The sequence below is a fragment of the Perognathus longimembris genome, chromosome 3 (assembly GCF_023159225.1).
Source record: "Perognathus longimembris pacificus isolate PPM17 chromosome 3, ASM2315922v1, whole genome shotgun sequence".
In the NCBI taxonomy this organism is placed as follows: domain Eukaryota; kingdom Metazoa; phylum Chordata; class Mammalia; order Rodentia; family Heteromyidae; genus Perognathus; species Perognathus longimembris.
The window spans coordinates 72,671,043-72,697,701 of NC_063163.1; the positions used below are offsets into that span (position 1 = coordinate 72,671,043).

At 53.4% G+C, this 26,659-nt stretch overlaps 1 protein-coding gene across 1 annotated transcript; it reads left to right on the top strand.

The window, feature by feature from the left end:
- The first annotated feature begins 2,762 nt into the window (after positions 1-2,762).
- Ldlr (low density lipoprotein receptor) lies at positions 2,763-26,119 on the top strand. The gene is made up of 18 exons (XM_048342226.1): positions 2,763-2,952; positions 9,674-9,796; positions 10,180-10,302; positions 11,278-11,649; positions 12,675-12,797; positions 15,649-15,771; positions 16,507-16,626; positions 17,384-17,509; positions 18,022-18,193; positions 18,735-18,959; positions 19,940-20,058; positions 20,304-20,443; positions 21,378-21,519; positions 21,674-21,826; positions 22,580-22,750; positions 24,744-24,821; positions 25,047-25,207; positions 26,027-26,119. The coding sequence occupies exons 1-18, from the start codon at positions 2,886-2,888 to the stop codon at positions 26,060-26,062; spliced, it is 2,574 nt and encodes an 857-aa protein (XP_048198183.1). The 5' UTR covers positions 2,763-2,885; the 3' UTR covers positions 26,063-26,119.
- Positions 26,120-26,659: the final 540 nt, after the last annotated feature.

Sequence of the window (26,659 nt, forward strand, 5' to 3'; positions counted from 1 at the left end):
CTCTGCTGCTAGTACTTTCCAGCTGCATTCCCTTAGCCAGCGGCAGCATCCTTTCTTCCCCCAGGGCCTTCTAGTCATCCAAGTCAATCCCACCCTGCCAGGCAAGGTGGTACACGCCTGTATTCCCAACTACTTGGGGGAAGGAGGTGGGATGTTTACAGTCATAAAAATCAGGGAGGCGAACACTTTACCACTAGGCCCTATTCCCAGCCCCAGGGAATCTATCTGAAAAACAAACTGAAGCAAAAGAGGCCTGGGGTGTGATTCAAGCAGTGGAGCAACTGCCTAGCAAGTATGTGGCCCTGAGTTCAAACCCTCATAACTGCCAGAACTTTAAACACACTGAGCCCCACACCTCCCACCATGGCCTGGGTCCTTGCTCATTCCTGAGTGTTGGACCACACCAATGCCACTCCTGAGCAGGCAGCTCAGCCTCCCCCTCCTGAGGCTGCGCCCCGCACACAGGCCGCAGCACCGCACACATTTGGACTCATTCCTCCGGGAATGCTCTTATCTCCCAGGGGCGGGAAAACTGGGGCAAAGAGGCTTTGTGGGGACCTCTTTACCACCATTAGGTCATCACCTTGGTCAGCCTGGTCCTGGGCTAGCCTCGGCATCAAGCTTAGCAGTCCCCATCCATGGAGGCTCAAGGCCCATGTAAAACTATATCATCCTTGTCAGCTACTTGGAAAGACAAGGTGGGAGGATCCCCTGAGTTCAGGGCCAGCCTAGGCAACATAGGAGACCCATCTCCAAAGAAGAAAAACCAACTTTCCAACCAGGCACAGTGGTTCATGTTTGTAATCCCAGCTACTCAAGAGGCTGCGTTGGGGAGGACTCGAGCTCAAGACCAGCCCATGCACTGGCTCATTTAACCCCAGCTGCAGCCACTGCAGGCCAGGCACCTGGCTTGTGGGCAGATGGTTTGTGGGGGGTCTAAGGTGAACCCCTGAAGTCCCCCCAGCTCTGGTAGTTGCTCCACCTTCCTCTGCTGACCCAAAGCCATGCTGTAGGGTAGCCTTCACAAGCAGCAACACAGGCCCTGGGTCCTTCCCCATGCTCCTGAAATTAACCCAAACTGGAAGCCACCCTTCTCTGCACAGAGAGGGGGCGGGGTGGACCTTCCTAAAGAAGAGGAAAACAGGAAAGGCTGCTAGCCCAGGGCTTGCCAGGGTGGTGCCTGCTGTGTGTGGAGGGTGTGGCTGAGCCTAGGCCTGTCGCTGTGTGCCCTTTCTTTTTTTGTTTTTTTGCCAGTCCTGGGGCTTGGACTCAGGGCCTGAGCACTGTCCCTGGCTTCTTTTTGCTCAAGGCTAGCATTCTGCCACTTGAGCCACAGCGCCACTTCTGGCCGTTTTCTGTCTATGTGGTGCTGGGGAATCGAACCCAAGGCCTCATGTATATGAGGCAGGCACTCTTGCCACTAGGCCATATCCCCAGCCCCGCTGTGTGCCCTTTCTTGATTCTCACAAGGTGTGTATGGGTTCCAGGTACTCCAGCCTCAGGGCCAGGAGAGGCCAGAGCCCTGAGGTCTACAGAAGCAGTCCTGGGACGTGGGCCACTGGGATACCTTCGGGATGGGTGTCAGTGCAGGGCTTGTTTGGCCTTTCCCAGGCTGCCATGACCTACAGTTTTAGGGGACAGGCCCTTACTGGGAATGCTAGGCCTGCAGCAAGCATGCACAGTCTAGCTACTGTGGAGGCCCAGGCAGGGGCAACACAGAGATTGCTCCCCCCATCTTCCCTCTCTCACACACAGAACTAATCACACACTATGCTTGTTATTTCTTATAATTTTTCCTAAAGGCAAACCAAATCTAGTTTGTGTGTGTTCTTTTTTTTTTTTTTTTTTGCTGGTCCTGGAGCTTGAACTCAGGGCCTGGGCTCTATCCCTGAAGTTTTTCACTCAAGGCTAGTTCTCTTCCACTTGAGCCACTGGTCCACTCCCAGCTTTTTCTGGTGGTTCACTGGATTTGAGTCTCATGGACTTTCCTGCCCAGGCTGGCTTTGAACCATGATCCTCAGATCTCAGTCTCCTGAGTAGCTAGGATGACAGGTGTGAGCCTACAGCGTGGCAGAAGTTGAAGTCCCCCTCCAGGTGACTGAAGGGAAGCAGCAACCTCTTGGCCCTCCTCCTCCCCGACAGGAGAATTCCCTTGCCTGAGGCTGTCTGGCTCCAGTGAGGCCAAACTTGCCATCTGCCCCTGGGCATGGCCTGCGGGGGTTTCCCTCTTCTGCTCCCAGGCTGGCTCTGGAACTCTGCTGAACTCACCTTGTACCGGCTCATTTCCAGGGGATCCCTCCAAGTTTGTGGGTGCAAACAAGTGTCTCACGGGCGTTTCGCTCCGCGCTGCTCCCCAATGCCACCTTCCCCTTTGCCCTTTGCAAAGCGGCCTTCTGTGTCCTGCGCCCTTTCTCCTAAAATCAAACTTGTGTCATCTGAGTTTTGAGATGTTTTTGCCCCTAATTCGGCCAATCACAGGGCACACACACACACAGTAATGTTGCACTCCTGAAGGTATTACTGATTAAGGTTTTACACGACCATTTGGGGCAAACCACGTCAAAGCCGCGGGAACTGAACCAGCGGCCTGGGACGAAAGCCGGAAGTTTCCGGTGTACATGAACTTGCTACGGGCGGCTTCCTGGGGGTGGCCGCGGGAAGCCGGGGCTCAGGGGGTTAACGAGCCACGTCATAAACTCCGCCCCCGTGAGGTGCAGACTTTTGAAAATCACCCCACCGCAGGCCCCGCCCCCGCGAGCCCCACCCCGAGGCGCGACCCGACCGGCCCGCGTGGAGTCCCGGCAGGGCCAGGTCAGGCCGTCCGGAGCCGGTGGCGTGCGGTGTAGGCTGAGGGCCAGCGGGGACGTGCGGCAGAAGCCAAGAGCATGAGGACCTGGGGCGCCGAGCTGCTCTGCGCCGCCGCGCTGCTCCTGGGGGCTGCGGGGGCTGCAGGTAAGGCTCGCTCCAGGCTCCCGCGCCGGGCGGGGAACCTCAAACTCGGGATCCCTTGGTCGATCGCTGGGTAGATGCGGAGCGGAAGAACCGCCCTTCCTTTCGGAGACCGCGAGACCGGCCTCGGGTGCTGCCCCGAGGGCTGGAGGGGCGCGGAGGGGCTCGCGTGGCGCTCGCCGCTGTTGGCGGGGTCAGGGAATTCAGGGAAATGGGGCGTGGCTCCCGCGAATCCCAACAGTCGACGGACCCCTCGTAATTACGCGGAGGGAGGACCCCCTCCTAGCCCAGGGCTCCTCCTTAACTCGTTCTAGGGGCGAGGGCGACGAGACCCAGCCCCCCAACCTGGGGGTTCCTACGGAGGTGACCCCCGAGCCAATTGGGCTTTGTGCGGGGGTTGGGGGGCTCCGCCCGCCCGCCGAGCCCCACGCGGGCTCGGTCCTGGGCGCCGCCCCCTCCTAGGACGCGCCCCCGATCTCCTACTGGGCGCGCCTAGAACACGCGAGCCTCGAGCCACTCCCCTCGCCCAATGAGAGCGCTGGAGGGGCGGGGCCTGGCAGTGGGGCGGGGCCGCACGGGTAGCGGCGCCTCCCCTCCCGGATGTCCTCTAGGCTGCCGTCACCAAAGGTGGGGGCCCACCAGCGCGGGGCACCCGAGAAACTCGGGCGTCCCGGCCAACGGCGCTTTCAGGGCCTGCAGGCTGCCCCCCGCCGCAGCGCCCGGGCTGCCCCCGCTCCAGGTAGAGCCGCGTCCTGAGTGAGGAACCAGGACCGTGGGCTGCACCCCTTCCCAGCTCCGGACCGGCTCCGGTGCGCGGGCGTCACTGGGTCGGAGGCTCACACTGAGCACAGCAGCCCCGACACCCCTGTGGGGGACGCAAATGTCACATTTTCTTTTTTTCCTTTTTCTTTTTTGGTACTGAGGATCGAACCCAGGACATTGCACTTGTTAGGCACGCGCTTTGCCACTGAGCTTCATCCCAGCCCGGGTGTCACATTTTCTCCTTGGGACAATTGCTGAAGGATGGGGTGAGCTTCCTATTCTGTGGGCATTTTTTGTTTTTTTTATTTCTGAGCCCCAGTCCGACGCCATATGGAGCCCAAGGCAGCCTGGAACCCAAGGTCCTCCCCTGCCTCAGCTTCCAGAATGCGGGGATTGCAGGCATTCTCCACCATCCCCAGCCCACTTAGACTGCACTTTGTTGAGATGACAAGCCCTCAGGAGTACTAGCCCTTAGGCCTGTCCTCCAGGCAGAGCCTGCCAGGTGCTTCTTGCTTCATGTTCTGGTGGGCCTGCAGGTGCCCTCTTTCCTTCCACACTGAGTACATCAGTGCATCCACACCTTTTGGGGTTGTCAAGCAAACCCTGCTGTTGCTGGAAAACTGGAATGGGCATGAGACAATGACAGATCTGGGCTGGCCCTTCCTAGGGGACAGAGGACAGTTTACCCCTTATCTTTGGGAAAGAACACTACATCTACTGAATACTGGGGGGCTAGGGCTGGGGCTAAGTTGCAGGGCCTCGGGCATGCTGGGCAAGCATTCTACCACAGAATAGAGCCCCTGCCCCCTTTTTTCCCTGAATGACAGGGCCTCACTAATGCCCAGGCTGTGCCTCAACCTCAGCAGCTGGGACTCCAGGTGTGCACCATCATGCTCGGTGATGGTGGTTCCTTCTTCATGTACCCTGGGGCATCTACTCCACCAGAGGAATCCGAGTGGAGGAAAACGTTCTGTCTATTGTTTTCATTTCTGTGTACAAACCATCCTTAGAACCGACACAGAAAACACTGACAGCTCTGACCACATCATTTGTGTGCTGGGAAAAGAAAAAGCAGAACTGTGTCTTCTTTCCGATTTCAATAACCTTCCACTTTCCTGACTTGTCATTCATAATGGGTGCAATCTAATGGCCAGGGTTCGTTCTTGTTTTGAGACAGGGTTTTACTGTGTACCCAGGCTGGCCTGAACTCTCCCATCCTTCTGTCCCTGGCCACCCAAGCGCTGCAATTACAACTGTACACTTGCACACATCAGCTAGCGTCCCCAGCATGAGAAGACATGGGGATCCAAGCTCTGGCTTGGTTTTTGCTGAGGTTCAATTCTTTTTTTGGCCAGTCCTGGGGCTTGGACTCAGGGCCTGAGCATTGTCCCTGGCTTCTTTTTTTTGCTCAAGGCTAGCACTCTGCCACTTGAGCCACAGCGCCACTTCTGGCCATTTTCTGTATATATGGTACTGGGGAATCGAACCCAGGGCTCCATGTATACGAGGCAAGCACTTTTGCCACTAGGCCATATCCCTAGCCCCCAAGTTTCAAGTCTTGTTATGAAAGAACAAGAAAGATGTGATGTCTTTGGGTTGTGCTGGTGGGAACAGGATAATGACTTCCATTCCCCTGGTCAGGAAGGACTGTGCTCTGACCCCTGAAGGCCTCTTTCCTCAGCCATGTCCAACCAGCCAGACTGTATTCCTTCAAATTCACTTTTAAAAGTGTTGGATGCTAGAAGATTTAGTTGGGCTCTGTGGCTCCTGTCTGTAATCCCATCTACTCAGAAGGCTAAGATCTGAGGATCATGCTTCAAAGCCAGCTCATGCAGGAAAGTCCATGAGACTCTTAACTCCAGTAAAATAGCAAAAAGCCAGAAGTGGCGCTGTGGCTCAAGTGGTAGAGCAATAACTTTGAGCAAAGGCAGCTCTGGGACAGCATCCCAGCCTTGAGTTCAAAGTTCCAGGACCTCCTGGCGCACACACATACGTTATGTCAAGTTTTCTGACTGCAGTAGGTCTCTATGCTGAAATCTAGAGCCACCTGCAGCTATTGTTGGGGAACAATAGCTGGGGGGGCTTGCAGTTCCTGAAGAACTTATTATTATTATTATTATTATTGCCAGCCTTGGGGCTTGGACTCAGGGCGTGAGCACTGTCTCTTGCCTCTTTTTGCTCAAGGCTAGCACTCTACCTCTTGAGCCACAGCACCACTTCTTGCCTTTTCTATATATGTGGTGCTGAGGAATCGAACCCAGGGCTTCATGTAAGCAAGACAAGCCCTCTACCACTAGGCCATATTCCCAGCCCCGACTTTACTATTCTTTGTCCTGCTTTGAAAGACCTTCAGGTATTACTACTACAATCCCAGTCCTGGCCATTTCCTAACCTGGTGGAGGTGATGGCCATGGATTAATTAATGAACACTCAGCTACAGTGACCTGATTGGATGCTGAATGGCTCCTCCACATGATTTTTTTTTTTGCCAGTCCTGGGGCTTGAACTCAGGGCCTGCGCACTGTCCCTGGCTTTCCTCAAGGCTAGCACTCTACCACTTGAGCCACAGAGCCACTCTGGCTTTTTCTGTTTATGTGGTGCTGAGGAATCCAACCTAGGGCTTCATACATGCTAGGCAAGCACTCTACCACTAGGCCACATTCCCAGCCCACACACGATCTTTTTATTTCTCCCTGAGATAATCTCCATATAGAGCCAAGGCTGGCCTTGACCTCAAGATGCTCTTGCCTCTGTCTCCTGAGTGCCAGATTTACAGGGGTGTACCACCATGCCCGGTTCTGTCATCAGTATTGCCAATGCCCTCTGCTTGAGCTTCCCCTTTTATTTCTGAGAATCCAAGAACCCCAGGGGCCTTCCCTTCTGCCCAGCAAGCCTAAGTAAGCTGAGGGTAAGTCACTTCCACCCTTAGGCACCTCACACTTGAGCCACGAGTTAGAAGCCCCCTGTTCAAGGCCTCTAGATGACTCATTGCTCACATCTAGGGTTGGGCAATAGGACTTCCGGTATCCTGTGACCACAACTGAGATACCAAAGCTCAACTCATTCCTCCCTCCTTCCTCCATCCCACCCCTGTGCCTGTCACCTGGACTCCACACGGGCAGCACCTGAGCCTGGTAACTCAGTCTCGTGTTTCTCACCCACCCTGCATCAATACATGGAACCTGGAAGAGCCAAAGTTTCAAAAGTTTCCTTTCATTTCCTGCCTCCCCACCCCAGCCCTGCATTAAACCCAGGGCCTCTCTGAGGCTAAGCAGCTGCTCTGTGTCAGTAGCCAGCACCCCCCTCCCAGCCCAGCTTTATTTGTAAAGTACAACTGACAAACTATTATTAGCACGTATTAACTTACCAGTTCAGGGACTTATATGTTTTGTTTGGTTTGGAAGGTCTTGCTATATCACCTTCACACCCTGGAATTTATGAACCTCCTGCCTCAGTCTCCTAAATGTTGGGATTATAAACATGCATGACCACAATGGGTTAGTTCACTGCATTTTGACCAGTGTCTGTGTATAGGCTGTCACTTTTTTGTTTGTTTTGGTGGGGGGGGTGGGGGATGGAGGGGTGCTGATCCTAGGGCTTGAACTCTGGGCTTGGGCTCTGTCCTTGAGCTCTTTTGCTCAAGGCTAGCACTGTAGTGCTTGAGCCACAGCACCACTTCTGGCTTTTTCTATGTCATTTATTGGAGATAAGAGTCTCATGGATTTTCCTGCCCTGGCTATCTTTGAACTGCAATCCTCAGATCTCAGCCTCCTGAGTAGCTAGGATTATACGCCTGAGTGTGATTATAGGCGTGAGGTGTTCAGTCCAGGCTGCCACTTTGTATGGGCAGCTCTCACCAACAGCCCTCTCCCCTTGAGGGCCTCTACCAAGCTGGTATTTACAATGGAAAATTCCTTTTCCTGTTACTGGAGTGGCAATGAAATGCACTGGGTATTCTGTGGGACAGTACAAAAAAAAATTCCAGATCACTTGTGCACCAGGGACTGTCAATCTGAACAACTATTTTATGGCTGATTAGTAACCCACTGTAGAACTAGCCAGAGGAAACACATAATTATTAGAGATTTTGCACAAAATATGTCCTTCTGCGTTTCCTGAGCCAGGGGCCTCTTATGTAACCCTGGTGGGCCTTGAACTCCAGATCCTCTTGCTTCAAATTCAACCTCTTGAGTGTTGGCATGGATTACAGGCATGGCCTAACAGCCCAGCGGCCTGCCTGCCTCTCTCTCGCGAACACACGGCTAACTACAGGAACCATCACAAACTTCCGGCCTAGTGGGCAGCCTCACGTCACCCGACGCGCGGAGCTGGTGTCGCCGCCCCCACGGCCGCGGAGGAGCGGTGACATAATAGCTTACTTACGTATAAGCACAAATTTCATATAAATGAATTGTATAGAGATAGTTAGATATACATAAAGAATCCTATTTAGCTCACGGTTCCGAAGGCCGAAAAAAATCCGAAGCTTCACCATAGCGTCCAACGGGAGCGGAAGCCCGCTGGCAACATGGAGGAAAAGCGGAAAGGCAAACTGCGCATGCGGAGAAGAGAAAAGTAGGCGGGCAGAGAGGCCGCCATTCATAACCATCTTCCTGCTCTCATCTCACGGCGCTGGTCTCGCGAGAACTGCACTAATCACCCTCTCAAGTCCAGAGGGTCCTGCCCGCTCTCCACCTAGAGACGTCCAGCTGTTGTATATTCTATAGTTTTAGTATATAATATAGGTTGGTCTGTGTTCTGGTACATTGTTACATGATAATCTAATTGCATGCAACTATATACAACATATCCTAATATATATGATACATACTATAACCACATTCCGATTACATAAGGTACATAGTCTATAGTTACATAATTATAAAATTATATATATACAACATATCCTAATATATATGATACATACTATAACCACATTCCGATTACATAAGGTACATAGTCTATAGTTACATAATTATAAAATATATATATAACACACCAGGCCCAGGTGAGTCTAACCTGTGATCCTAGCTACTCAGGAGCCAGTCTGGGCAGGAGAGCTTTCTTTGTTTTTTATTTTTCCAGTCCTGGGCCTTGAACTCACTGCCCCTGAACCTCTGTGCTCAAGGCTAGTACTCTTACCACTTGAGCCACAGCGCCTGCTTTTTTGAGTAGCCTATTGGAGACCAGAGTCTTGCGGGTGGGTTGGGAACATGGCTTAGTGGTAGAGTGCTTGCCTATCATACAGGAAGCCCTGGGTTTGATTCCTCAGTACCACAGAAACAGAAAAGGCTGGAAGGGGTGCTGTGGCTCAAGTGGTAGAGTGCTAGCCTTGAGCAAAAGAAGCTCAGGGACAGTGCCTAGGCCCTGAGTTTAAGCCCCAGGATTGGCAAAAATAAAATAAAATAAATTCCTGGACTTTCCTGCCAGGGCTGGCTTCAAACTGTGATCCTCAGGTCTCAGCCTCCTGAGTGGTTAAGATGACAACATGAGCCACTGGCGCCAGGCTCCTGGAAACTCCAATTAACCCCCCAAAAGCTGGCAGTAGCATTGTGGCTCAAAGTGGTAGAGTGCCAACCTTGGGCACAAAAGCTCAGGGATAGCGCTCAGGGTCTGAATTCATGCCTGAAAGACATCCCCCCCCTCAAAAAAATCCCCTTCCCTATTGCTGTCTCCCCCCCAAAAAAAAAGCCTATGTGACAAAAAGGCTTCCTAGGATGCAAAAGTGTGGTTTGTTGTGTGTGTGTGTGTGTGTTGGGGGGGGGGGTGTCTGGAGTTGCCATTCTACCATTTGAGCCACAGCTCCATGCCAGATTTTGGAAAGAGTCTCCTGGACTTTCCTGCCTGACCTGGCTTCAGATCTCAGCCTCCTGAGTAACTGGGATTCCAGGTGTGAGCATCAGCATCTGGTAGCTACTGACCATTGTCCTCAGGAAGCCTCCCCTCTCCCCTTCCCTTCCAGCCCAAGATACCTGCAGCCGAAATGAGTTTCAGTGCCAGGACGGGAAATGCATCTCCAGACGGTGGATCTGTGATGGCAGCCCTGAGTGTCCAGACGGCTCGGATGAATCCCGGGAGACCTGCAGTGAGTCTGTTCTCTTAGTGACAACCAAGTAACAAGACATTGCCCCTCCCCCCCCCCATTGGGCATGGGGAGGATCTAAGGCCTAGCATGTATTAGGCTAGCCTCACTTAGGAAATGTGTGTGTGTGTGTGTGTGTGTGTGTGTGAGCACTCTACCGCTAAGCCACATTCCCACCTCCCTGATTTCTTATTTATTTTTAAGCGGCAGCCTTCCCAGATGCTGAGATTATAGGCATGCCCTACAGCACCTTGCTGGAATGTTGAGTTTCTGCCTCTATTTACTAGCCACTTCCCTGGCTCTTGTGCCCAAGTTTTCCTTTCCCCAATGCTGAGCCTCGGGAAGCCACGGGCTTTCCCTTGAGTGGAGCCCCGTTCCTTTCCCAGCGTCTGTCACCTGCAAAGCGGACGACTTCAGTTGCGGAGGCCTCGTCAACCGCTGCATCCCTGACTCCTGGCGATGTGATGGCCAGATAGACTGCCAAAACGGCTCAGACGAGCAAGGCTGTGGTGAGTGGGGTGTGGGAGCGGGTTCCCCTTTGGGGGACCTTGTCTGTGGGCTGAGGTTCTGGCTCTGCCCAGGGTGTGTCACCAGGGTCATATGGTCTACTTGTGACTATGGGACTCGGTGACTACTAACCAGCCAGAGAGAGGTGGGTGGCTTCTCCCAGCCATCATCTTCGGCTAAGCCCAGCCGGGTATGGTAGCACACACCTGTAATCCCAACACTCAGGAGTTGGAGGCAGGAGGACTGCAAGTTTAAAGCTAGCTCGGGCTTAAAAAATTAAGTGAAGAGGCTGGGAATGTGGCTTAGTGGTACAGTGCCTGCCTCGCAAACGTGAAGACCCTGGGTTCGATTCCTCAGCACTACATACACAGATAAAGCCGGAAATGGTGCAGTGGCTCAAGTGATAGAGCAGCAGCCTTGAACCAAAAAGCTCAGAGACAAGGCTCAGGCCCTGAGTTCAAACCCCAGGACCCCCTGCGTATTCTTGGGGGGATAAATGCGGTTCGATGCCAGGCTTTCCTATGCTGGGGTGGTAGGATGCTTGTATGGCACGCGGTGCCAGCCCCTGAGCCTCAAATCACATAGCAATAACCAGTGATTACAAAGTACTGTAATTAACGTAACAGAATTTACATTGCAGGGTTCATGTAGCCTGCCAGCACACCTGGGCACTGTCCCTGAGGTCTTTTTGCTCCAGGCTCACACTATCACTTTCAGCCACATGAAAGTGTGCCTGGGCTGGCTTTGAACCGCCGTCCACATCCTGAGTAGCTGGGTAGCTGGGATTACAGGCATTTCCTGAACTCTGTATCTCTGGAACTTTACATTTCACCTTTGCTGATGGTGGGCTGGGTAGAAGTGGACAAGACTAGCCAGGGCTCACCATGAGTGGGCAGTTCTGTTCCAGCGTCCCCCCACTCTAGATGAGGGGGCGGGGGCGCTGAGTGACAGCCCTCCTCCCCCGCGCCCCGCCCCAGGCCCCAGGACCTGCTCGGCCGGGGAGTTCCGCTGCCAGGACGGCAGGTGCATCTCGCAGCAGTTCGTGTGCGACGGGGACCGGGACTGCCTGGACGGTGCGGACGAGCTGGCCTGCCCGGCGCGCACCTGCGGCCCAGCCGACTTCCGCTGCAACTCGTCGGCCTGCATCCCCGAGCTGTGGGCCTGCGACCAGGACCCGGACTGCGACGACGGCTCGGACGAGTGGCCGCAGCGGTGCGGGGCGGCGCCGGCCCCGCCCGGCCCCTGTGCGGCGCTCGAGTTCCACTGCGGCAGCGGCGAGTGCGTGCACATCAGCTGGCGCTGCGACGGCGGGGCCGACTGCCGCGACCGGTCCGACGAGCACGCCTGCGGTGAGGCGCACACGTTGTTGTCGGTCCTGGGGCTCGAACTCAGGGGCCCGGGCGCTGTCCCTGAGCTCTTCCGTCCAGAATGGCGCTCTACCCCGTGAGCCACAGCGCCACTTCCGGTTTCCCCATGGTTCCCTGGACCTAGGAGTCTCAGACGTTCCTGCCCGGGCTGGCTTTGAACCACGATCCTCAGATCTCAGCCTCACGAGTAGCCGGGATGACCAGCGTGAGCCACCGGCGCCCGCCAATTATTTATTTTCTTTCTTTTTCTTTTCTCCTTTTGTCACCATTCCTAGGGCTCAAGTTCGGGGCCTGGGCGCTGTCCTTTTCACTCAAGGCTGGCTCGCTACCACGTGAGCCATCGCTCTTCTGTTGGCATGAGCCACTGCCTTGGGCTTCAAATCCATGATTAGGCTTTAAAAGTTGTAAAAAATCTTTTTTATGCAAATAGACATCGGCCAGGTGCTGGTGCCTCACGCCTGTCATCCTAGCTACTCAGGAGGCTGAGATCTGAGGATCACGGTTCAAGGCCAGCCTGGACAGAAAAGTCCATGAGACTCATATTTCCAATAAAGTACACCAAAAAAGCAGGAAGTGGCTCAGGGACAAGAAGCTCAGGGACAGTGCCCAGGCCCTGAGTTCAAGCCCCACTACGAGCCCAAAAAATAGACAGGTAGTCAGGCAACAGTGTCTCACACCTGTCATCCCAGCTGTTCAAGAGGCTGGGATCTGAGGATCACAGTTCAAAGCCACTCCGGGCAGGAAAGGCTATGAGAGTCTCATCTCCAAACGTCACAAGTGAAGCTGTGGCTCAAGTGGTAGATCACTAGCCTTGAGTTAAACTTAAAAAAACAACAACTCAGGGAGAGTAGCCCTAAGTTCAAACCTCTGACTCACACATAAAAACAAACCAAACTAAAACAACCACAAACCCTAACACTCAGACAAGAGGTGCGGTACCTAAAGGGAGACTGTTGTCCGTTCCGTGTCTCTGGTAGATCCAGACCAACTCACTTTATCCCTTCCAGCTGTGGCCACCTGCCGCCCTGACGAGTTCCGGTGCTCCGACGGGTCCTGCGTCCACGGCAGCCGCCAGTGTGACGGGGAGTACGACTGCAGCGACATGAGTGACGAGCTCGGCTGTGCCAACGGTGAGTTCCCGCCCCCTGGGGCTTTGCTAACCTTTGGGGCTGTGGGGTTTGCAAACGCAATCCCACAGAAGGCAGGCAGGGGCCGGGGTGGGGGGGGGGGGTAGGGAGCAGCCTGCGGGGTCACTGAGCAGCAGGTATTGGTCCTGTCATCTAGAATAGATATAAAATGACCCCAACTTCTGGCTGCCATTCCAATCCAATTCCACATAGAGAACACTCTGGAACTTGGTGCCACAGGCTCGGCTTGTCATCCTAGCTACTTCAGAGGCTGAGATCTGAGGATCACAAGTCAAAGCCAGCCCAGGCAGGAAAATTCCACGAGACTCTTATTTCTAATAAACTATTCAGAAAAAGCTGGAAGTGGTGCTGTAGCTCAAGTGGTAGAGTGCTAGCCTTGAGCAAAAGAAGACAGAGACAGTGCTCAGGCCCTGAATTCAAACCCCAGGACAGGCACGTGTGTGTGTGTATGCACGCACACACACACACACACACACACACCTACAGAAATGCTTATTACCATTTTAGTTGATGTATGGCCCTTTTAAAAAAAAAAAAAAACAGTGCTGGGGATTGAACCTTGGACCTTGTGCCTGCTAGACAAGCACCTGCTTGTCTAGCTTCAACTCCACATGTGAATAGCGTTCAATATATCACTACAGGGCATTGGGGGAGCCAACTATAATCCCGGCACTGAGGATGTAGGAAGGCTAGTTTCAGGCACGGGGGAGACTTGTGTAACTAGAAACAAAAACAATTACAATAATGACAAAATGTGTTCAAATCCTTGTTTAACCACACCACTGGCCACTACACAACTCTCCACTTTAGGAAAGCGGAAACTCTGCCCCATTAAAGATTAACTACCTAGTCTGCCCCAGCCCCCCTCCTGCCCCTCTCCACCTCCGTGGAACTGAGGTCAGCCTGTAAGAAGAACCAGGTAGTGGCTGGCAATGTTGCTTAGCGGTAGAGAGCTTGCCTCACATACATGAAGCCCTGGGTTTGATTCCTCAGTACCACATATATGGGGGGAAGAAAAAGCCAGAAGTGGCGCTGTGACTCAAGAGGTAGAGTGCTAGCCTTGAGCACAAAGAAGCCAGGGACAGCGCTCAGGCCCGGAGGCCCAAGCCCCAGAATTGGCAAAAAAATAAATTAAATTAAAATAGGGCTGGGAATGGCCTAGTGGTAGAGTGATTGCTTTGCATGCATGAAGCCCTGGGTTCGATTTCTCAGCACCACATACACAGAAAAAGCCAGAAGTGGTGCTGTGGCTCAAGTGGCAGAGTGCTAGCCTTGAGCAAAAAGAAGCCAGGGACTGCTCAGGCCCTGAGTTCAAGCCCTAGGACTTGAGAGGAGAAAAAAGAATCAGGAAGTCTTTGTCTCTGTGCCTGGCTTATTTCACTTAAAATAGTGCCTTCAAAGCTTATGCATATCGTAATGTGTGAGAATTCCCTTTTTGTTGCTCATTTTTTTTGTTTGCTCTACCACTTGAACCATGCCTCCAGTCCAACTTTGCCTACTTAACTAGAATGGAGTGTGTGAGTGTGTGTGTGTGTGTGTGTATGTGCATGCACACAAAATCCTGGAGTTTGGCCTCAAGGCCTTGGCTGTCCCTGAGGTTTTGTACTCAAAGCTAGCACTCTACCACTTGAATCATAGCTCCACACTGGCTTTTGGGTGGTTAAAAGTCTCACAGACTTTTTTTTCTGGGCTGGCTTTGAACCATGATACTTCAGATCCCAGCCTCCTGAGTAGCTAGGTTTACAGGCGTGAGCCATCAGCACCTGGCTTGCTTTTCTTAAGTTTTGAGTAAGGAAGGTCTGAATTTTCACCCACATCCACACAGACTGTGCTTATTCTGTGTTATAATTGGAATGAGGCTGTGTGCTGGGGGCTCACGCCTATAACCCTGGCTTCTCAGGAGGCTGACATCCAAGGACCACTGATCAAAGCCAGCCAGCCATGCAGGAAAGTCCATGGGACTCTTCTTGCCAATGAACCACCAGAAAACCAGAAGTGGCGCCATGGCTCCAAGTTGTTTAGCACTAGCCTTGAGCCAAAGAGCTCAGGGACAGTACTGAGGCCCTGAGTTTAAGTCCCATGTCCAACAACAACAAAAAAGAGTGAGAATCCCATTCTACCATGCCCTGATTTTTATTGGTTGACATGGACTGTTTCAACCTTTTCATTTGGGTTGTCCTGGAACCTTGATCCTCCTGATATCTGCCTCTCCAAGCTGGGAAAATTATACGCATGAGCCACTATACCTGGGGTACATCTACTCTTTTTATTTAAAGTCCATGAGACTCTTTTAATTTATTTTTTTGGCAGTCCTGAGGCTTGAACTCAGGGCCTGAGCACTGACCCTGAGCTTCTTTTTGCTCAAGGCTAGCACTCTGCCACTTGAGCCACAGCACTACTTCCAGCTCTTTCTATATATGTGGTACTGAGGAATCGAACCCAGGGCTTCATACATGCAAGGCAAGAGCTCTATCACTAGGCCACATTCCCAGCCCCAATTCTTTTTTTTTTTTTTTTGGTCATAGCTCTTGAACTTAGGGCCTGGGTGCTGTCCCTAAGCTCTTTTTGCTCAAGACTGGCGCTACCACTTTTAGCCACAGCACCACTTCCGGTTTTCTGGTGATTCATTGCAGTTGAGTGTCCTGGACTTTGCCAGGCTTCTAACTGTGATCCTTAGATCTCTTCGACTTCTGGGTAGGTAGATGACAGGCTCATATACCCAACACGTGGCTTGGCTGCATCTATTCTTTTCTTTGAGTAAACTGTTCCACAGAGAGTTTGTGGGGGCTCTTGTGGGAGAGTCGACCCTGACCCTTCTCTCGGGTTCTCACAGTGACACTGTGTGAGGGTCCCAACAAGTTCAAGTGCCACAGCGGGGAGTGCATTGCCATGGACAAAGTGTGCGACTCGGCCAGGGACTGCCGGGACTGGTCTGACGAGCCCATCAAGGAGTGTGGTGAGTCCCGACGGTGGCAGGGCCAGAGTGTGGGGGAGCCACACTGAGGATTCATTTGTGGGTACTGTAGGGGCAACAGCGCTCAGCTCCCACCCACCCTCATCCCTGGTGAGCTTTGGTTCCTGGGAAGAAAGATAGGGATGAGAACTGGGTTCTGATGGCTCACGCCTGTCATCCTAGCTACTCAGGAGGCTGGTTCAAAGCCAGCCCAGGCAAGAAAAGTCTGTGAGATTCTTCTCTCCAATGAACCACCCGAAAACTGGAAGCATTGCCATGGCTCAAAGTAGTAGAGCACTACCTTTGAACAAAAAAAATCCTCAGGGACAGCAACCAGGCCCTGAGTTCAAGCCCCACAGCTGACAAAAAAAAAGATCCCGGTGGTTTGAGTAAGAAAAGCATGCATATAGTATGGAGAAGGAGGTCGGCCTTGGGGAGGGAACCTAGAGCCTTGCAGGAGTGAGGTGAGCGCTCTCCCACTGAGCTGTGCCCCAGCCCAGTAACCACTTATGCAGGTATAAGTTCAGTGGTACTAAATGGATTGGTGAAGATGGGGGCGTTGCTTAAGGATCTAGGGGTGTGGGTTTCATGGATGTGGGCCTGGCTTAGTGGAACTAGGCTATTAAGTCTGGGCGTGTTTTTTTGTTTGTTTTGTTTTTTTTTAATGTGATGCGGTGCTGGCCCATGGCCAGCAGGGCGCGGTCAAGTGACCCGCTCTGTGCCCCCTCTTCCCCACAGGGACCAATGAGTGTGCTGACAACAATGGGGGCTGTTCTCACGAATGCCAGGACCTCAAGATTGGCCACCAGTGCCTGTGCCCCAACGGCTTCCGGCTAGTGGACCAGCACAGGTGCCAAGGTGACTGTGCCAGGCTCAGTCTCCTTCCGCTACCTGTTCATGCCAGTATTCTCTGTGTCTCGTTTCTCATGTGTTGAAAGCAGCCTCGTCTCTTCAGGCCGCATCTTAGAGCTTGTGGGTTGGGCATTGCACAGGAGCCTGATCTTTCGAAATCTGGGCTCAGCAGGTACTGGTTGGTTGTTCATGCTTGTAATTCTAGCTATTCACATTCCAGGCCAGCTGAGGCAAGAAAAGTTCATGAAAACCTCTCTCAACCTATAGCTGAGTTTGGAGGTGCAGGCCTACCACCCCAGCTATTTGGCAGGCTAAGATTGGGAGGATCATGGTTCCTGGCCAGACTGGAGCACAAAAGCTCAAGAGACCCTATCTCAAGAGAAAAGGCTGGGTGTAGGAGACCCTGCTTGTCACCCAGCTATAATGGGAAGCATAAATGGAAGGGTCAAAATCTAGGCTGTCCCAGGCAAAGAAAGTAACTAGAGCAAAAAGTATGGCATATAACTCAAGTAGTACAGTACCTGTTCAAAGCCAGTCCAGGAAGAACAGTTTGTGACACAATTTCCAATTTACCAGCAAAAGGCTGGGCTGGAGGCATGGCTGAAGTAGTAGAGCACCAGCCATGAGCAAGCCAGCTGAGCAAGAACAGGAGGCCCTGAGTTCAATGAGGCACCAGTACTCATGGAGCCTTGCCTAAGTGCACAAACCTGTAAGCTGAGCCCTCAGAACCCCTTAATAGCCTTTTGTCCTGTGCCCCATGCAGATATAGATGAGTGTCAGGAGCTTGACACGTGCAGCCAGCGATGCGTGAACCTGGAGGGCGGCTACAAATGTGAGTGCGAGACGGGCTTCCAGATGGACCCCCACACCAAAGCCTGCAAGGCTGTGGGTGAGTGCTGGGCAGCTGCGGGCCAGCGGCCTTCCTTCCACGGGGGGCTCATCCGGGCTTTGCGCATGCTCAAACCACCTGTTTGAAGCTGGGCGCTGGGGGCTTAGTCCTGAGGCAGAGATCCTGAAGATCCAGGTTCAATGCTAGGATTAGAGTTTACAGCAAAATAATATATGAGACTCCCATCTCCAAAATAATGAGCAAAATGCCACTGGAGGCATGGTTCAAGTGGTAAAGCACCAGCTGGGAGCAAGAAAGCCCAGTGAGAGTGTGAGGACCTGAGTTCAAGCCCAGTTATAGGCACAAAAATGAGGAAGAGGCAAAGAGAGAGGGCCCAGAATGGGCAAGGCAGTTTGCTAGTTTGCATCATGGTTAGACCTGGGAGGGTCCATCCTTCCAAGGCGAGCCCAGCTTAGGTGTTAAAATGCCACTACCCCTTTTTTGGGGGGCATCCCCCTCCCCCCAGCTTTCTCGTCCCTCTGCTGTCCTGACCCTCCTCCTTGGCTCCCCAGGCTCCATCGCCTACCTTTTCTTCACCAACCGCCATGAGGTGAGGAAGATGACGCTGGACCGCAGCGAGTACGTCAGCCTCATCCCCAACTTGAAGAACGTGGTTGCTCTGGATACCGAGGTGGCCAGCAACAGAATCTACTGGTCCGACATCTCCCAAAGAAAGATCTACAGGTAGTATGCTCATACGCATGTGCACACGCACACATACACACACACACACACACACACCCTGATTGACAAAGGCCAGGCCTGTGCTTCTGTCCACAACTGACAAGGCTTCTCACCCAGCCCCCTGCCCCTGCCTCTGATTGACCACCCACTGCTGTCTAAGATTGGCAGGAGTTAACTTAGCCCGCTGCCCTGCCCAGAGTGACAGTGATGGCTCTGCCCACTGTCCTCATCCCCAGTCATACTGGGCCATACTCAGTGCCTCCCTCTGGAATTGACAAGGAAGGCTCTGGGCCAGGCCCCGGGCCCCTGCTTCAGATTGATAAAGGTTCTGGCTCCACCCACTGTCCCAGATTGACATGGCTTCAGACTCCACCCACTTTCGTAGCCCCGCCCACTGCAGTCTAGGATTGGCAGGACTGGGGTTACTGGCCTTGGCCCCACTCACTACCCTGGCCCCACCTGTCGTTCTGAGCCCCGCCCATTGCTGTTCGGGATTGACAGGCCCCCTGGCCCTGACACCCTGCATCCCTCTTTATCTCAGCACCCAGATCGACCGTGCCCCCAACGCGTCCTACAACACCATCCTCAGCGTCAACCTGCAGGCCCCTGACGGGCTGGCTGTGGACTGGATCCACGGCCACATCTACTGGACCGACTCCGTCCTGGGCACCGTGTCTGTGGCCGACACCAGGGGCTCCAAGAGGAAGACGCTGGTGCAGAAGAGTGGCTCCAAGCCGCGGGCCATCGTGGTGGACCCGGTGCATGGGTGTGTGCTCACACCTGGGGGGCTGGGGGCCCCCACAGCTGTGTCCGGCTGGGGGCAAGTGGGATGGCTGGGGCCTGGATGTGGAATTAGAGGCCTGAGATCTCCCAGGCTGAGCCCAGTGGTAGAGGCTTGCCTAGGGAGGCCCTGGCTCCGCACTTGCCGCTGCCATGCATTACGGAGAAAGCTAAAACTGTTCATGGAACAGGCAGCCCTGTGTCCCGCTATATTCCTCGGCTATATCTCCAGAAGAATTGCAAGCAGGGTTTGTTCCCTCCTGTGATGACAAGGTGCTGCTCTGTTCCAGCCTTCTCCAAAGTGCTGGGATGACAGTTAGGCACTCCATACCTGGCTGCAAGCCGGTTCTTAAAGAGAGATCCTATGGGCCACACTCCCAGCTGTATGACTCATAACAGCCAAAAGTGGCAGAGTCCCAGGGTGTCCAGCCATGGACAAATGCATACCACAGTGTGGTGCCTCCACATACCGGAATATTACGCAGCCTTGAAGGAGGAGGAAAATGCCAATACATACTACAACTTTTGACATATAAGGATATTTTTAAGCCACAGGCCCTGGTGGCTCATGCATGTAATCCTAGCTATTTAGAAGGCTGAGATCTGAGGATGACAGTTCAAAGCCAGTCTAGGAAGGAAAGTCTGTGAGATTATCACCTCAAATTAAACAGAGAGAGAGAGAGAGCAAGAGAGAGAGAATAGCCATGAGTGAAAAAACTGAGGGACAGTGAGTGCCAGGCTCTGAGCTTAAGCCCTAGGAGACCAGCACTAAATAAAAAACCCGTTTTCATGGAAGGAGTTTTGGAGCCCGGGACCCCAGTGTGCGTGCTAGGCGAGCACTCCTCACTGAGCCTCAATGTGGGTTTTCAATTCCTCCCTGGCTCTTCTAGATGGGTAGTAGTTCCAGGCAGGGCCTGGGTTCAGAACTCGGCCTGGCATCTTCATCTTGCCCCTGCTTCCCACCAGCTTCATGTACTGGACAGACTGGGGCACCCCTGCCAAGATCGAGAAAGGTGGCCTGAATGGCATGGATGTGTACTCGCTGGTGACAGAAGACATCCAGTGGCCCAATGGCATCACTTTGGGTAAGCGTGTGAAGAGCCCACCCTCCCCACAACAAGGTGTCGTGGCCGGATGTTCCCAAACCAGCTCTGGGATCCCCTTGAGGTTTTATGGACCCCTTTGGGGTTTATTCTGTGGGAAGCACAAAGGGTGTATTCACCTATCTCAACACCAGGAGAATCGTGGAATTTTCTAGAACTTTCTAGAATCATCTAGAAGTCTCTGGCATCCACTTGGTGACCATTTCTTATCCACCTGTGTATTCTAGATCTTGCCAGTGGCCGCCTCTACTGGGTTGATTCCAAACTCCACTCCATCTCCAGCATCGATGTCAACGGAGGTAATCGAAAGATCATCCTAGAAGATGAGAAGCGGCTAGCTCACCCTTTCTCCTTGGCCATCTTTGAGGTGAGACCTGGGGACCTAAGGAAGTCATCGTTAGTTGTTTTTGTCTAAATCTGTGTATAAACTTGAATATTAGTCAGCATTAAAAAAGGAAATGCTGGGGCTGGGGATATGTATACGAGCTTGCCCCGTATACATGAGGCCCTGGGTTCAATTCCCCAGCACCACATATACAGAAAACGGTCAGAAGTGGCGCTGTGGCTCAAGAGTGCTAGCCTTGAGCAAAAGGAAACCAGGGACAGTGCTCAGGCCCTGAGTCCAAGGCCCAGGACTGGCCAAAAAAAAAAAAAAAAAGGAAATGCTGAAACATGATATAATATGGACACACCTCAAAGACCCTGTGCTCAGTTAAATAAGCTACTCACCATCCTAGCTACTCAGGAGGCTGAGAATTGAGGGTTTGTGGTTCAAAGCCAGCCTAGGCAGGAAAATCCATGAGACTTATCGCCAATTAACCACCAGGAAACTGGAAGTGGGGCTGTGGCTGAAAGTGGTAGAGCGCTAGCCTTGAGCAAAATTGCTCAGGGATAGTTCCCAGGCCCTGAGTTCAAGTCCCATGACCAACACAAAACAAAAGATAATCTAAAACTGGCAAGAAAATAAACAAAAACATCTTAACTAGATGTGATATATATATATACATACATATATATATATATATATTTTTTTTTTTTGGCCAGTCCTGGGGCTTGAACTCAAAGCCTGAGCACTGTCCCATGCTTCTTTTGCTCAAGGCTAACACTCTGCCTCTTGAGCCAGATCACCACTTTTGGCTTTTTCTATATATGTGGTGCTGAGGAATCGAACCCAGGGTTTCTTGTATACGAGATGAGCACTTTACCACTAGGCCATATTACCAGCCCCTAGATGTTATATTTTATATGTATTTTTACAACTGTCCCATTGTCTAATTCAATGTGCTGTGTCCCCTGTGTAGGAGAAAGTATTTTGGACAGATATCATCAATGAAGCCATTTACAGTGCCAATCGCCTCACTGGCTCAGATGTGAATTTGATGGCCGAAAACCTCTTGTCCCCTGAAGATATTGTCTTGTTCCACAATATCACCCAGCCAAGAGGTAAAAAGGAAATTTATTTAAAAAACAACAACAAACAAAAAAACAACTTTTGGCCATGGCCATTGCAGAATTTTCTAGAATTTTCTGGAATGTTCTGAGCATAGCTGATGGTGGGCTCATTCTCACCTGGACTTCCTTCTTCCTCTACCTTTAGGAGTAAACTGGTGTGAGAGGACCGCTCTCCCCAATGGTGGCTGCCAATATCTGTGTCTGCCTGCTCCTCAGATCAACTCCCACTCCCCGAAGTTCACCTGTGTCTGTCCAGACGGCATACTGCTTGCCAAGGACATGAGGAGCTGCCTCCCAGGTAGGGGCGCGGGTCTGCCCAGCCCAGCGCTGCTCTCCCCCCTTCTGTCCAGGGCCTCGCACCTGTAATCCCAGCTCCTCAGGAGGCTGGAATATGAGAGTTCTTGGTTTGAAGCCAGCCAGTGCAGGAAAGTCCATGACCCCTGATCTCCAAAGACCCACCAGAAACCCCAAAGTGAGCTGTGGCTGAAGTGGTACAGCACTAGTCTTGAGCAGAAATGATCAGGACAGTGTCTAGGCCCTGAGTTCAAGCCACAGGACTGGAATGAGAAAAAAATCACAAAAAAACAATACAACCAAAATGGCCAGATAGGAACAGCTGGCAGTGTGGCTTAACAGAGCCTTGCCCACTTACCCAAGTCCAAGGCCCCGAGTTCAAGTGCCAATATTGCCAAAATGTGGAAGTATAAGAAACAACAGGGGCTGAGAATGTGGCCTTGGGGTAGCGTGCTTGTCTAGCACACATGAAAGCCCTGGGTTCGATTCCTCAGTACCACATAATCATAAACAGAAAAGGCCGGAAGTGGTTCTGTGGCTCTGCTAGCTTTGAGCAAAAGGAGCCAGGGACAGTGCCCAGGCCCTGAGTTCAAGTTCCACGACTGGCAAAAACAAAAAAGAAAAGAAGCAAGAAATGTATGAGTGTCCATCTGAGTGAGTGACTGTTTTCAGTGTGTGTGATTTTAGTTATTTCCTGTGAGCACAGTTCATAAGGGGGGACTCCGGAATTGGACTCAGAAATTGTTCATTCCCACAGAGGCGGAGCCTGTACCAAGCACTCAGAGGCCAGCCACCATCAAAACTGTGGTCAGCACTACAACAGGGAAACCAAGGCACAAAGACACCCAGCCTGTTTCCAGCACTTGGAGGAGCCCGGTGGGCACAGTGGCACTCACCACGGCGCAGTCCCTGATCATGTCCTCACAAGGTGCGGGCCGGGCCTCGTTGCCTGTGTGTCATCACTTGGGTTTACAGGCAGAAAGGGTGGAGTGCTTACCTAGCATGCAGAAAGCCCTGGGTTCAAGTCCTCAGCACCACATATACAGAAAAAGCCAGAAGTGGTGCTGTGGCTCAAGTGGTAGAGTGCTAGCCTTGAGCAAAAAGAAGCCAGGGATGGAGCCCAGGACTTCAGTTCAAGCACCAGGACTGGCAAAAAAAAAAAAAAAGTTTCACAGACTTTCCTCCCCAGGCTGACTTTGAACTGTGATCCTCAGATCTCAGCCTCGTGAGCCACCAGTGCCCAGCCAGCTCGTGTTTCCTGTCATTCCCTACACACTGTGGCAGTGTTTCCATCAGATTGAGTGATGCAGACATTGCCCTGAGATGATCTGCACTTCGCTCCACTGTCCACCAGGGGGCGCGAGCCAACTGCCTCGGAATGGACTTTAGAATTTTCTTCTTTTTTTTTTTTTTTGGCCAGTCCTGGGGCTTGGACTTAGGGCCTGAGCACTGTCCCTGGCTTCTTTTTGCTCAAGGCTAGCACTCTGCCACTTGAGCCACAGTGCCACTTCTGGCCATTTTCTGTAAATGTGGTGCTGGGGAATTGAACCCAGGGCCTCATGTATACAAGGCAAGCACTCTTGCCACTAGGCCATATCCCCAGCCCGACTTTAGAATTTTCTAGCAAGGAAAGAAAAAAGCAAAAACAAAACACAAAACCTCCAAGTCTCCCCAAACCGCACATCAGCAAGTTTCAGACCATTATTTTTCCTCCTGAGCAAATGAAGCTTTTGTTTAGCCATGAAGGAGATAAGACAGGAACTGGGGGCTGGAGGGGCTGGAGGTCGTCCCGGGCCTCCCCAGCAAGCCCCAAGTTTGGAGAAGGGGCCTTGTCAAGAGAAAAGCTTCCACACGTCTCACAGATGCCCCAGTTTACATGGCTGTTGTTGTTACTGATGGAGGTGAAGCCCTGAGCCTCAACTTTGCACCCCCCATTCCACAGACCTTCTTGTGTCTAAGCTGTCCCCCACGTCCTTGATCTTAGAGCCTGCTACATCCCCTGACTCGGCCAAGGACAGCTGGAAAAATAGTTGAAAGAAAAATAGCCACACCAGGCACCATTGGCTCACACCTGTAATCCTAGCTACTCAGGTGGTTGAGATCTGAGGATCTCGGTTCAAGGCCAGCCCAGACAGGAAAGCCCATGAGACTCTTATTTCCAATGAACCACCAGAAAACTGGAAGTGGTGCAATGGCTCAAAGAGGTAGAGCTCTAGCCTTAAGCTGAAGAGCTTAGGGACAGCACCCAGGCCCAGAGTTCAAGCCATAAGATGACCAAAAAAAAAAAAAGAAGAAGAAGAAAAGTTGCGGCAGATGCTGATGTTGCTGCAGATGCCAGTGGCTCATGCCTGTAATCCTGGCTATTCAGCTCTGAAATCTGGGGATTTCAGTTCAAAGCCAGGCAAGGTACAAAGGTCCATGGACTCTTATCTCTAGTTATTTACCAAAAACCTGGAAATGGAGCTGTGACTCAGTGGTAAAGCACGAACCTTGGAGAAAAAAAAGCCCAGGGACAGCATTCAGGCCCTGAGTTCAGGCCCCAGGACACACGCATGCGCACACAGTTACCTCCAGACTGAACATTATTTTTGTCAGTATCACTACAGAATTCAGTGTAATAGTTGTATACATAGCATTTCTATTTCATGACATGGAGCCTACAGGAAGATATATGGGTGTTGGTAACGTTTATTCAAATCCAATGTAAAGTGTATGCAAATGAAGCATCCTTTTAGGCAGGGAGGGGCTTGAGTCTGGCTTTTGGTAACTGAGAAGGGGGTGCTAGGCCCCATCTACCCGGGGGGATGGCGCGTGTGCAAGCCCTCAGGGCCCGTTCCCGCCCTGAGATCGCCCCCCCCCCCCCCCCCCTTCCTTTGCATCCCCGTGGATCTGGGCCTCACGGCGACCTTTCTCCCCCACAGCTCAGGGAGACGTGGCTGGCAGAGGCGCCGAGGGGCAGCGGCAGGGGGTGGGAGCCCTGTCCATCGTGCTCCCCCTTGGTAAGTGCTGGTGGGGCTCCCGTGGAGTCCGGCCCCGCCCCGGGCCGGGCCCCCTTCCCCTAGGCCCGGCATCCCCCAGCTTCGGTGATTGAGCACCTCCTGTGCGTGGAGTCAGCTTCCCCTCGGGCCCGGAGGCCGCCGTGGGGTGGGGACAGGATGAGGATCACATGAGGACGCAGACCCCCACGAGAGGGTCCACCGTGTGACCGGCCCCTGTCCCCGCAGCCCTGCTCGGCCTCCTGGGCTTCGTGGCCTTCCTGGTCTGGAAGAACTGGCGCTTGAAGAACGTGAACAGCATAAATTTCGACAACCCCGTGTACCAGAAGACAACGACGGAGGATGAGGTCCACATCTGCCGCAACCAGGACGGCTACACCTACCCCTCGGTGAGCGCTGGGGGCCCACAGGGCCCCCGAGGAGGAAGTGGAGGAGGATGGGGCAGGATGTGATTGGTCGGGGCGGGGGCTTGTGGGTGGGGCTAGCAGTGGGTGGGGCTTGTGGGGGCGGGCCCTCCTGCCTAACCAACCTGAAGGCCTGGGTTTCTTTCCCTACGCTGCGCGTGCACGTGTGCACACACACACACACACACACACACACACACACACAGCTAGAGGCCAGCAGTGAGTGTGTCTAGGTCAAAGGATGAAGATGAAAGCTTTGCTTCTCTTTTTTGCTTTGTCCATTGCGGGGCTTGAACCAGGGGCCTGGGCCACGTCCCCGAACTCTTGGACGCAAAGGCTGGCGCCCTACCACTTGAGCCACGTTGGTTACTTGGAGCTAGTCTGCCCCGGACTTGTTGTTTTTCCTACCTGGGCTGCTCTCGAACCGCGATCCCCAGATCTCCGCCCCTGGGTAGCTGGAGTGACGGGCATCGTGCCCGGGTTTGGTTTCTGTTTTTCTGAAGCCGCCGGGGCCTGTGCGGGGCCTGAGGCGGGATGGGCTAGAGAACCGGTAGGGAGTAATCGGGAGGGGGGTGGGGGGGGACAGCGACGCCGCTGCCCGGGCCCCTCTGCCCGGGGGAGGACGGGTTTTGCTGGAAGGTTCTTGAGCCAAGGAGGAGTTTGTCTAGCCTCTAGGGTTCCCGAATGTTCTCTGGCAGCGGGAGGTGCGGAGCGGGGCCTGGTGTGAAGGAGGGCGCTTCCGGGCGGGACCGGCCGGCCGCTTCCGGCGGACTCACTTTCCCGCGTCCTCCGTTCTGTTGACAGAGACAGATGGTCAGCCTGGAGGACGACCTGGCGTGACCCCCAACGCCGGGCCTGGAGGCGGAGCCGGCCCGCGACCCCGGATGAAGACCCTGGAAGCCTCGCCGTTTCCTCCTGTGCGGGAGGTGCCGGGGAACCGTGAGGCAGGTGGCTTTGAACACGCGACAGGGCGGGGCGTGGGCGCTGCCACCCCCCACCCCCCCCCCCCCCACACACACCTCGGCAGCGTGCCTTTACCTCTTGCCCTGCCCTGCGGGCCTCGCTGGGCAGCCGCTCAGTCCCGGCCCCGCCGCCCAGCCACCAGCCCCGGCTTCCAGGGGGCACTTGGGACCCGGGGGCGGGGGCGACATGGCCGTGCCTCGGCATGACCGGCTCCGGTTTGTTCGTTCATTCGCCAGACCTTGGTTGCCATGCTGTGCCCCGCGCCCCCAGCCCGAGTCGTGAGTCATCCTTAATATGTACAAAGTGCCTGAGACCCCGGAACCTTGCTGCCCCCTCCCCTCCCCCCGCCCCCCCCCCCCCCCCCCCCCCACCTCGGCTCCGGCACTTTTCCGTTCAGCCTTGGACACTGAGCCGCGGACGCGGTGTCCTGACCTTGCACTGTTTTCTGTCGAGTGTGGCTCAGGTACCCCACTT

What these genes read in the sequence shown, in the direction of transcription:
- Ldlr (XM_048342226.1), top strand. Translation starts at nt 2,886, where the DNA reads ATGAGGACCTGGGGCGCCGAGCTGCTCTGCGCCGCCGCGCTGCTCCTG. An exon ending in TCCCAAAGAAAGATCTACAG is followed by an intron (nt 18,194 to 18,734) that starts GTAGTATGCTCA and finishes TCTTTATCTCAG; the next exon opens with CACCCAGATCGACCGTGCCC. An exon ending in GTCCATCGTGCTCCCCCTTG is followed by an intron (nt 24,822 to 25,046) that starts GTAAGTGCTGGT and finishes CTGTCCCCGCAG; the next exon opens with CCCTGCTCGGCCTCCTGGGC.